The following is a 12,585-nucleotide window of genomic DNA, read 5'->3' as shown; positions in this document are numbered from 1 at the left end:
TTTGTCTTTAGCTGAAAGTGATTACACCAAAACCTACAAATTATAATGGTCAAGTTTGGATATTTTACAGATTAAAATATTTCTTCTTTTTAAGAAAATTCACTGCACTGTAGATGAGTTAATTAGTCTGCTTTCATATGCAGTGAGAAATTGTAAGACTAGGTGCCATAGACAGAAGCACCACATTATTCTGTGTGACAAAACAAATCTATCCAATTCAGACAAGTACCATCCTGCTTAAGCACGAACTTCTTACTCAGAAAAGAGCAGCTAAGCTTAGATCTTTTAGACTAAAAAAAAAAAAAAAAGGAGAAGAGGAAAGAGAGAAGGTCTATGATAGCTGTATATCAAGAATCTTATATCTTCACCTTAGAAAGAACAATTTAACCTAAAAAAGTCAGCACAAGGACAATACTCATCAATAGACATGAACATAATTTAGGAAGTTTTTAGCTGTGGATCATCCTTACAGCATTTACAAATAATGGTGAACTACCTGACTACTCCTATCATGGGCATCTCTGGATGACGAAACAAACAGTATGACCTGCAATGAGCACTGGACAGAACGCACAGGGCTCACCATCCAGGAACACCCCAAAGTTTCCACAATTTCAGCCCATATCAGGGATTTCTGAAGGTGAATTATCATAACTAGCTGAACAACACAGAAATATCTATCTGAAAACATCAGTCTGAAACTAGCACCAATTGTAGACTGTTTCATGCCCATTTAGCAAAACTTGCAGCTTTAGGCTGTATAAAACACTTAGTCTACCATTTGCTCAGCCAAAGATGCTGTTGGCCTCAACTCTGAGTTGACATAAACACTTGCAGTTATCGCTGTCTGAAAGTACAACAGGTTGACAAAGGGTCCCAAGTGCCTTGCTGAACACCAGGAGGAAGTTGTCAATCGTCCATTGAACAACCATCATCTGGCTTTCGAGAAAATCTATCCACACAAAAAACCTCTGCTCCTGCTGGAGCTGGCACAGAGGTTTCTTTCAGGCTGAATAAAGATCAGCACACACAGCAACCTCACAGAAACCAATCTTTTCAGGCCTGTTGCTTTTGTTTTCTACTTACATCAATAAATTAATGAGCTTATACAAAGTTACACTGAAAACACAAGATCCAAATTCTGGGCTCTAATTAATCTGTTATGAAAAAAAAACCAGCACTTCCATAACCAGATGGGTTTTTTTCCCCTCATTTTGATCTGGCAAAATCAGCTACTACCAGTTAATGTGTAAATCCACTAGCAGTTTTATGAATGCCTCGATGCCCCATAACTCACTCATTCTATGTGCAGTGGTAGATGTCCCCTTTCAGGATAGCTTAGAAACTTATTTATATGCACTACGGTAACAAGAATTGTATTAGAGCTAAATAACAAATGGACACAAAATTCTGGCACTACTGGTGTAGCAAAAGAGAAAATGATATAACATTAACGAGGAAGAAGTTTTACTCTCTACAACTAAGCAGGTTATTCCCACTAGTTAAAGTTAACTATCTGCTGAGATATTTCACCACTGAGTAGTTTCACCACTCTTGCACCCAGATTCTGCATTTTGATCTCCTACCCACAGAGCAATAGCCACTAATACCAAGACCATAACACCAATGCCCATCAGCACATCTAAAACATTTGCAAAACAGTTTCCAACCTTCCTCATTGTATGTAACTCCATGACTCACTGCTCCATCTGCAGAGTAACCAGATATCCATCCTACATTCCTTTAAGTCCATGAGGTACCATGGAAGCTCACATCACATTGAAGTAAGACGAGTAAAATACAACTCCTCCAAGGATGTGGAGGGAACATCACCTCTCACACGTGCAGCTTACCAACAAGGTGTCGCACCAGTCCTCAGTCCAGGTCCGAACTCTGCTCCAGCCAGCATTAAGGACACACAGCTTCTCCTCCAGGGAAGTCTCACTCCCTTCCACCAGAGCCTGAAGCGCAGTACAGCTTTCCGTGATGCTCTTCAGATCAGCTTTCCTCCTCTCCAGTTCCCTCAGCACATTCTGAAACAACAGGAGTCATTACCACTGCACACTGCTTCCAGTCACAAGGGCAAGGGAGATTTTTACCCTCGCAGGAAACAAATAGCATCATAGATGATCTGCACTTGAGAAAAATCAAGCCAAGTAGAATCACCTGCTGTTTATACTATGTAGACAGTGACCTGCTTTTTTTTTTTTTTTTTTTTGAGAGTGTGTAAGAGCACAGTGCGAGTGTCCTGAATAACTTGGCTTGAGATCTTTTGTTTTGTTGTTTTATAATATCTTCATAGTTCCTTTTCATTATGTAGATAAAATAAATGCATCACATCACATTATACATTGAATTTTAAAAGGTTCTCTTCTCTGCGAAGCACCGCAGAGAACACACTTTTCAAGAGACACTTTGGATTTCTCTCTATCTTTTCTGACTAAAGTACTTTTATAGCTGGCGTCAATGAGAAAAGTGGTAGGCCATTACTGAGTGGGTTTTTTTTTTTTAAACAACCGTCACTTATTACTGCATACATTCAATTCACTTGCTACATATCACAGAAGCTATTGTTATATTACCTACATGTAGGTATGTAAAGATATGTATCTTTAGCTCTAATATATTTTCCAAGTCGTATCTGACTTTAAATATTATTTTAATCTAAAAAAAATGCACAAAACAAACAAACAAAAAACCCAAACAAACAAAAACCACCTTCTTTGGAAGAATGCATACCAACATACAAATTAAGTAATACGTCACCTCTTGAATATCAGCATATGGTTTCCACATGGAAATTAGGACCTCTTGTTATACAAGACCACCTATTATTTTTTATAACATCTGGCTATTTAGAAAGCTCTTCGATGTCAGCACAGAGTGTGCGGAAGAATGCAGTTAATCACAATATCCAAATTACTACATTTTAAAATTGCCTCTAGAAAACATGAAGAGAGGAAGGACAACTTTGCACCCAGCATCAAGGGTTTGTCTTCCTGGTGGTGCCACATAAGAGTTCATGAACTATTTGCATTGCTTACAAATGTATAGCAAGCATATTTCAGTAAGTATTTACAAGCTTGCGTGCAAAGAAAGCTTAGGGATACTGCCATAGATGAAGTGTAGCGCTAATTGCTAATCCTTAGTGAAATGCAGGTTATAATTAGATGGTTTTGTGATTTTCTAAGCTTTCAAGTTTTAAGATTGTATACAGATCTATACCAAAAGTAGAAGGTTGCAGAAAACAATTACTAGAAAGATCAGCGTTAATCAACACTTGTTGCTGACTCCAACTATTATGTATACAAGTTTTATAGTGTGAGAGAACAGATATTTTGCTTCCTAATAACTATAACACATTTGCTTGCTTCCATGAAAAATTCCAATTTGTAGGTGAAAGAAAACAAGGAATTAAAGGAGCTTTTTGTTTTGCAAAGCCACAATTTTGAAGACGAATCTGTTTCAATGAAAAGTTACAATCTTAATTTTTCTTTAAAAAGTCAATTAACTTTCAGTTTTCACTATTAGTAAAATATTTGACCCAACCTAAAATTTTATTTGCTGACAATTAAGAATATTATACTTATGAACTGTGTTAGAGATGCAATAAGTCACTCAGATATTTATTAATACCAAATATGTAGTAGTATCTTTAATATTACACTGGGCATTTAATTTTGAAGCAAGATGGCTGAGATGAAATAGACTCAGTAAGGTTCTGAGTATGATCTACCAAACCCACAAAAATTTCATGATGTAAGAGACTTAGGAACAAGTTACAGGCATTTAAATTCACAGCCACTTCTATAAAGTATTGCCACAACATTAAAATTTTATTCTACGGATATGTAGATCATACTTACTTTGGCCCAAGCAATTTCTGAATGTAGATCAGAAAGCAAGCTCTCTGAAGTGGACTTCTGCACGAGCTCAGCCTCCGTGGTAGCCAGCCACTCTGACAACAAGGCAGCCTCTTTCCTCATTTTGCGTGCCAACTGGCATGCTCTTTCAAGGTCTTGTTTTCCTTCTGTCACCTTGGAAAAAAAAAAAAAAAAAAAAAAAAAAAAAAGAGCCACAATTTTAACTATTTTAAAAGAGAGTAAAACCAGAAGTGCTAGCCGGCTAAAATATCCACCCAAATATATAAAATCATTGCATCTTTAGACTGTCTTGCATTAGGGAAACACCCTGAAAAATCATTTATAAACTTTAAGGAGACAAAGAAACCTGCATACTAACTTATAGCTAATAATCATTAAATTAATGTTTAAACATTGTTTATTAAGATCCTTTACTGGAACTCAAGGGGATATAGAATCCAGTCAGTCACTCACACTGATAAAATTCAGTTCTTTTTGTATTTTGGTAAGTCCTGCTAGCAGAAAGCTATAAAGACAAATTTCACTGAAAATCTAGCATGCCCTTGAAAACATCTCAGTGAAGTGAATATGAAATTTTATGTTTACTGCAGTATAAATCAATTCTATTTCTCACTGGCTACACAATTAGTCTGGTCAAACCTTAGCACAGACTTCAGAATAAATCCAACTATAGCAGTCAGAATCAATTGACATTTGGAAAAATTGCCTGCTGTCTCAGTTTAGTGTTTTTGCGTATTTGTTCAAAACAATCCACTCTTTGAAGGTCTAAAAAAATAAATTCAGACACAAACAAAATCCTAGTATTAGACTGCAAACCACTCTGCCGTTCTCTATTTTCCCAATTTCTTGTCTGCTGCTTTCTGAGTTTTACATATACAGGTTCTACTAGGATCCACACCTTCACGAATGTTCTCCACTTTACAACAATAAAATATTTCCTAGGACCCATTTCAAGATATTCCAACAGCGTAAGCTGGCCATTTACCCACGGTACATTCACAGAGCACTGAACAGCCATGGGTCTACTTGGACTTCTGTCTCGATTTAGGTAGGAAACTAATTCCGTATTTCCCTCCTGTCTCCTAAGGGTTTAACCATTTTTAAACACTTCACTTGGATAAATAACTATTCAGTTACTAAGAAAATTACTCAAATCAACATGCAATGCAGTTCACAGGAAATACGGGTTTGCCTGCATTTTCTATTTCATCCTGAGAGCAACCCTTTAGATGGATTATGATTAGAAACCATCATACTCCTCCTAAAAAAAAAAAACCTTACACCAACTCAAACTTCTCATTATTTTGCAGGCCAGTTTACAGACAAGAGAAGGTACAACAGTGCTCTAATTGTTTAACAAATAGCAGCTTTGCCAGAATGATGAAAACTCTGTGAACCTTCCTTTCTTCAAGGCTTCCTCCCCTTCAGAAATGCACTGTGTGCATTGGGGTCTTGCACAACTACCAGGCTGTTAGGTTTAATCTTTAATCTCTCAACCGGTTGCTCCTGTATGTTACAACTAGCCTATACGGTATCAGCTTCAGAATCAAACTTAAAACAGCATCTAACATCAAAACAACAAAGAAGGGAATTTATATGCAGACAACTGTTCATGTGTACATTTGGTCTTCTTACCTGTGCCCCCAGGTCATTGTAAAGAAATTTCAATGCTGTCAGTTGTTCATCCATCCCTTTCGGATTATCTGTCTGTTGTTTCTGTACAATTTGCCTTCCTGTCTTGATAACAGTTTCAACCTCCAATTTCACTTCACTGAGGGTCTTATAGAGTTTCTAAAAACACAAATATATTGGTGATAATTTTGTAGTGCAAGTTTTCAGATTTATCTTCATTTGGGGACCTGACCATCAAGTTGCACTTAAACTCTGAGCTATGGTTTAAGAGCAATGTCTGCCAAGAAGATTTCAGACTCCTGATGTTCCATATTTTATTCTAGTTCTAATTTTCACACCCCCCCAAAAAAAAAAAAAATCACAATAATTTAGCAGTGTTTACTCCATAACATCAACATATGTGAAAAGGCTAACATTGTGATCAGTACTTGATCTTCTGTATAGTATTTGTTTTGTTCGAAGAACCAAGCAAGTTTGCCCCTGAAGTGATGCTTCTCCATAAGACCAGGATGAGCCATGGAAGGGAGTTAATAAAAACTCTGCTGTTCCACTACACCTGTGATCAACTATCCACTACTATTATGTCCACTACTTTTATGTCTCACTCAGAATTAGAGGTTTTTCGTTATCAATTATTCTGTTGGTATTTTGCAAAGACTTGTAACAGTACCATCAAGACTTTAAATGGAATTTCCTCAGGAGAGAGTTTAGGTAAGAAAAATCTCACAAGAAAGAAACACCCCCAAGGATGAGTTAAGAACATTGCATACTTACCATGCACCTGTCCAGATGAGCTTGGATTACATCTGGGTCAGTATCCTTCACATCCAAGACATGAAGTTCTGCTTTTACACCATCCAACACCCGCTTGCAATCCAACATGCGCTGCTCAAAATTAGCTGGTTTCTGGAAAAGCTGGTACTTTGTAGATACTTCACGGAGTTTTCTCTGTTTTAACGAACATTGTGTTAAAAGATTGTTTTAAATTAATATCTGCACTTCAAAAGATAACATTTAAAGCATCTTCCCCCGCAGATTCTAACTCACCTGTCACACCACAACTCAGTATACATGGCAACAGTATTTGCCATGCCAAATTGCATCACCTGCTTATCTCCACTTGCGGTGCAAGAGAGCTATAATTCTGTATCATACGCCTTCAAAGTATCCATTCTACTAAAATAGACTTCCTGACTTTCAGCATGATACCTATGAAGTTTAAACTTCCTTATTCAATTCATATAGGACTGCTTGTTTCCTAATGAAAGCATGCAAAAGCATATATTATTTACTTCTGAGGTTTGGTTGATCGCACCATGCAATTTATAGGCTGACAATAGCAATGTGTAATTGAAAACCAGAAGATCTTCAAATTTAAATTCTTAGTGCAACTGTCATATTTTTACCTGCAAAGCATCCAGCTGAGTTCCACCACGGGGAGACCTGCATTCAGGAGAAGCAGGAGGGAAAGAACGGGCACTTTTCTTGAGCTCCTCTAAGGTGGATTCATGAGCTGCAATCTCAGCTTGAATTTTCTGCCACATCACAGAAACAGGAAAAAAGTATGTTACAAAATTGCTTGCAGAGAGGAGAAGAGGAACTTGCTTACCACCTACTACCCACCAGAAGTAAATCCATTCTGTAAAAGTCAAACACTACCAGGTTTATGTCAAATATTCTGGCTCTGGTGACAACTTGCTAAATTGAAAGCTGTTAAGACTGTTATTCAATACAACCTCCTTATAAGAGGAAAACAAGCCAGATTACAAAAGATATCACCTAGTACATCAGCACAGGACTGAAATGAAGCCTTCATGAATTACTAAGTCTAGGATGAGCATTATCATGAGATGTTTCAAAATGTTTTGTAATGGAAAAGCTATACTAGAATACCTGGGCCTCCTGGGGCATCTGAAAGGCATCTACCCTGTCAGTCAGGTAAGACGTCAGCTGTCTATCCAGCTCCACTAAGTTTTCCTGCAAGACCTGCAACATGTGGTCGGTTTCTCGCATCATCTGAAGCTGCTGTTCCAAGGCGATCTGCCGGCTCACTGCCTGAGTGGGACAGAAAGGTAAGAGAAGATGGAGCAGTAATTCAATACAAATTATGTTAAACTTTCTCAAAATGAGGTAGGGAAGACTCAAGAAGTCCTGTGCCAGAAGGACTGTCTAACAAGAGGAAAAGCGAGCCCTAGAAGGCAACACTTTTTGAAGCCTGCTGTGGTTCATATCAGCAGCTGACACACAGTGGCACAGAAGCAGAGTCCTGCTGCTAGATATACAAGATAGCAAAAATAGGTCTCTCGAATCACCTTAGGAAGAAAGTATTCTGTTAAAACATACTGGTTTCAAAAACTAGCTTTTCAGTGGGAATCTGGGGCTTTGTAACACATTACAGATCAATGATGTTTGATGTATACACTTGCACATTTTCTTTCAAAACAATGAACTCCTTCTGTTGCAGTGTGAAAATAAAGGTTCACAGTTCCTTCCCTTCCATTGCCACTCCCTTCAACAGCAAAACTTCTAAGTTAATCTGAAATGTCACTACTCGCGTGGGAACACAAATTCCCCACTATCAACACGTGCACGGAGGGATGGGTGCATACATACACACACAGATGTGTGAACAGCCCAGTTTGTCAGCGCTGCAGCTGCCAAAGCAGATAGTTTTTATATGGCAATAAAGTACTGTTGCAACAGGAAAAATGACAGTGAATGCTAACTTAAAAGACAGCACATAGCCCCCAGCTGAGGCACTACATTCGTGTTGCTCAGTGTAATGAGGATGAACTGAAATTCCCCCCTCTATGACTACACTTTGGCAGTAACAGAGAAAAAAACTCCCATCCAACAATTTGGCAAGGGCCTGTATTACCAGGATACAGGATACAAGTTACAAAGCTATCCAATCTGAAATATAGTTAGACTTCCTCTTCTTATTAAATCTAGAAAAGATTAGACTAAAGTATAAGAAGAGGAAGGGGACAACATAATAGATGAGGAATGAGAAGAATGTTTTCCTTTTGTTCCTTATTTCAGTGTGCTTTCTTCCCAGCTATTTCAAAGAGTGAAAACACACTTATTCATGTTCCTCATTTTCACAGTTAGTTAACAGCTCACCAGTCTTCATGGCAGTAGGAAGGGAATATTAACCTCAGTTATTGAACTGTCCCCCTTGAGACTGGAATAGCCTTTTTGCCAAAATTACCTGCACACAAGGGTGTGCAAATGTGAAAAATAAAACATGGCTCAGCTTGGGGGGGGAGGGTGAAAAGAAAGGCATCTTACTCTTAGGACATTATTCCAAATGAAAAATGGTTGACAATATAAAGAAGGTTTTTCCTCTTCTCCTGTATTGCAGTCCTGCAGCTATGAATTTAGTTGACAGGAATCATTTCAGACCATTGAGCTGAAAAACCCAGTCTACTTCAACCCTGCCCCCAAATTCTTACCAAGTGACTCAATTCCTCATAGCGGGCATTGAAAGTCTCCAATTTTTCACTGATGATATCATCAAGAATCCCTCCATCAATCAGTGTCTGCCCAAGTTCCCGAATCTGGGTTCGATTATCAGCTGGATGACGCAGGACTGATTCCAGGGACTAAACAGCAGAGAAAGTTATAAAGGTCAATACACTGAATATTACTGCATTCTCAGAGGTGGAAATCTGGCTTTATGAACAGAAGTTTTACACTTCATATGTCTTGAGGGTGCTCTCACAGCATGAATTAGTTATGGCTTTATCCATGATGGCACAAGGCAAATACAGTGGTCATTTTGCTTTAGATAATTAAACTTCACAGCACTTCTCGCCTTTTCACATGATTTCATACTATAGTGCTGGAAGGAATTAATCGATTTACACAGAACAGGAGAGAGCAGACAATTTTATCATGGTAGTAAGCACAGCACAATCACATAAAGCAAAACTCAGCTTTTGGTGGAGAATCTTACAAATACCCATTCCAGATTCAGAGTAATATGTTCATTGAACTTCAAGAATCAGAATATTCAGCACATATTTCAGTATTCTATTGAAGGGTAGAATTTGTTTTTTTTCTAAAACTGAACTATCTGAAAAGTTAGCAATCTGACAGAATGACTACAGTACCTCAAGAGCATCATTGACAGTATCCAACTTATCAGGCAGATTTTCTGTCATTTGCACCCTTTCCTCCAGATTGTTTAGCCAAGCTGTTTCTAAATCAAGATACTGAAGCAGCTCAATCCAACAGGACCACACCTCCTAGGAGCAACAATAATAAAAAAATATATTAGCCTAAAATGCCAGGCATAGCTCATATACCGTATGAACACCTTAAAGAAATAATGTTTCTGGGACATTCACTTTAAATAGGAAAGTAGAAAATACTCAAAAACATGTCACAGGACAGTAAGATCTAGAGAGAAAAATCTACATCTATAGCACCAAGATAAAGAGAAGTATGCAAAATACGTATAGAAGTCTCTAAATGGGTGTTAAAATTATCACTGACATCCAGATTCTTGTAACAATTTAAGAATGTAACAAAATGAATCCATTCCTCTTGAAACATAGGACACAACCTACCTCAAACTACAATCATATTTTAAGTAACATTGTATTTCAACATCTAATCTCTGAGAAGTTTGTTCTTGTTATTTTGGAAGATGCACAAATGGATAAAAGAGAAGAGACACAATGTTACTTATTTACACAAGTGATGATTACAATTCACATTACAAAAGCAAAGTGTCGCATGGATTCCAAGAGTGTCATCTCAAGAGAAAGTAACCTTGGAATGGAGCCACAGCTGAAGCTACTGGACATTTTCAGTGTCCTTCTCCATTCCTCTTATGCCACCTGGCTTAATTTTCTTAAGCTAAGAGCTGTTGTTCTCACCTCCAAAGTGTGGCATTTTCCCCGGATCCGATTGCACAGTAGCTGGTAGTTCTCCAGCACAACATTCAGCTCGGTCGCCAGGTCGTGACCACTAGACGGTACCTTGGCAGCCAACATCTTGATGTTGTCTTTGAGAATCTTCACCCGCACCTCTTTCTGCAACACATCCTCCTTCGCTCTCTGACCAAAGAAGCATATTAGATGATCAGCCATCAATTGCCATACGGCCAGCTACTCACCACTCAAACCAAAAATCAGCAGTTCAGCCTTGGAAGTGTTGCTGCTGAAATATTCTTGGGTCTGAGCACAACAAAATATGGCACTAACTTCCATGGAATTCAGATTGTATTAGTAAGTGTTGACAAATTGTACTTTATTAAACATACAGACATATCTACCATTTACAGTTCATTAAAAAACGTATAACTCAAAGCAAAAAAAAATACTAAGTTCAGTGCTATTTATATGCCAGCATGCAGATATGGGGGAAAAAAAAAAAAAAAAAACCACACCACAGAGGCTTGCTAAAAATAAGCATCTCAGGGAGAAAAAAGTAGGATGAATTTACAGAAGTTATGAGTCTCAGAGCCTGGTAAGTATCCCCCAGAGTTATCCAGGAAAGACAACATAACTACCAGGGACATGTGCAACTACCAAGTTGGGAGCTCTCCCACAGCTGTTGGGTGCACTAGAGAAACAGGCAAAAAAAAGACAATGAGAAGAGTTTCTTCAACTCAACTGTATTCAGAGGAGCCTGGTAACAAATACAGAGGATAAGCACAGTACAACTCCAAACACATAGGCCTGAAAAAAATACATTATAAGCTGTCCGATTTTGTCCTAGCCAGAATTAAGAAAGCAGGACAGCTGGAACACAGATCATGCAGACCAATTCAAGCTTCTCTGTTGACACAACTAGAAGGCTCCAGAAACAGAGAGAGTCCTGTATTTCTTTCTTTACATATTTCAAGGACAGTTTTATGGAGTTGTAGCACCTCTGATATATCAGGCACTGCACGTTATGGTAGGATTCAGTACATGACAGCATTATTGTTGCACATATTGTGTGTCTTCTAAAGGCAAGGTAATAATAAAAAAAAAAAAAAAAAAGCTGGTTAATGGAAGGGCAAAGAATGAAAAATCTTCAGAACATATTATTTTATGGCAGGATTACAAAAAAAACACCAAACCTCAACTTAAACCTACTCCTTCAAGCATCAGTAGGAGTTCCATTACATTCAAATGAGAGCAGAATTAGGCAAGCTCAAAACTTTCTCAAAACACTAGGCAAAAATGCTCCTGGTCAAACACATAGAGAGTGTTCTTTTCCAGTACTAAAAGTAGTCCCATTCATAACAATCTCACTGCAAATGCAAGAGGATATGCAAGTGTTACAGTAGGCTTACTGACTCACTGACATATCTGCCAAAATAAAAAGTACAGAATTTAGTCTGGATTTAACAAAGGTAAATGCGCTTGAAGTCTACCAGATTTGCCAGTGAAAAGAGGGTTCTTTCTTTTCTTAGCTTGTGTTCAGCAGGCTGTCAGACCATGTGATCTCAAATGGCTTCAAAGGACGTGAATATATTAAAACATTTGCTAAAGACTGCTTCAGAAAGCCCCTTCAACAAGAACAATTCAAAACTTCAAATAGATTTGTCAAAGCACTTGTAAGGGAGAAAAAGATTATTTTTTGCTCCACTGAATAACAGTGTAGTGGATACTCATTTAAATAATGTGCATACAAGTCAAAACATTTGTGAAGATATGGTTGAACTCTTTGATTTCAAAGCAAGAAGGTTATTGTTTATGCTGTACATACCTCTGAGAAAATTATCTATTCAACTCATAATTTATAATGAGACAAAAATATAATTTCTTCCTCTCCATTTCTTTTTGGCCACCAGCCCCAAAATTAGAGAAGCAGGGGCCAGCATCACTGTTTGCAAGAGAAGAGGAACACAAGATAGTCTTGTAGCAGAATCATTTTAAACTGCGTTTCTAAATGTGGAGTTACTATATCTCAGAGACAAGAAACTGAAGCTTAACAGCTAGAAGCAGAAGAATGTTTTCACAAACACTAATTTAGACAGGTATAATATGCCAGCTTTTCTTTCTTTCTCTTTCTTTCTTTCTCAGATTTCATCAGCTGCAATGAGTTTCCATATTCTTAGTGTTTAATA

General features: G+C 37.8%; 1 protein-coding gene across 5 annotated transcripts in view; it reads right to left on the bottom strand.

The window, feature by feature from the left end:
• The window catches only part of UTRN (utrophin), a 370,439-nt gene that overhangs the window by 242,947 nt on the left and 114,907 nt on the right, over positions 1 to 12,585 (bottom strand). For all 5 annotated transcript variants that reach the window (XM_065835372.2, XM_065835371.2, XM_065835373.2 and 2 more), the window contains 9 exons: positions 10,403 to 10,582; positions 9,632 to 9,766; positions 8,972 to 9,121; positions 7,410 to 7,571; positions 6,923 to 7,051; positions 6,291 to 6,464; positions 5,520 to 5,675; positions 3,867 to 4,037; positions 1,854 to 2,033 (listed from right to left, as the gene is read on the bottom strand). In XM_065835372.2, the coding sequence (XP_065691444.2) occupies positions 1,854 to 2,033; positions 3,867 to 4,037; positions 5,520 to 5,675; positions 6,291 to 6,464; positions 6,923 to 7,051; positions 7,410 to 7,571; positions 8,972 to 9,121; positions 9,632 to 9,766; positions 10,403 to 10,582 (1,437 nt within the window). The remainder of the gene's footprint in view (positions 1 to 1,853; positions 2,034 to 3,866; positions 4,038 to 5,519; positions 5,676 to 6,290; positions 6,465 to 6,922; positions 7,052 to 7,409; positions 7,572 to 8,971; positions 9,122 to 9,631; positions 9,767 to 10,402; positions 10,583 to 12,585) is intronic.

The sequence above is a fragment of the Patagioenas fasciata genome, chromosome 3, assembly GCF_037038585.1.
Source record: "Patagioenas fasciata isolate bPatFas1 chromosome 3, bPatFas1.hap1, whole genome shotgun sequence".
Taxonomy (NCBI): Eukaryota; Metazoa; Chordata; class Aves; order Columbiformes; family Columbidae; genus Patagioenas; species Patagioenas fasciata.
This window is presented reverse-complemented; position numbering and strand designations above follow the sequence as displayed.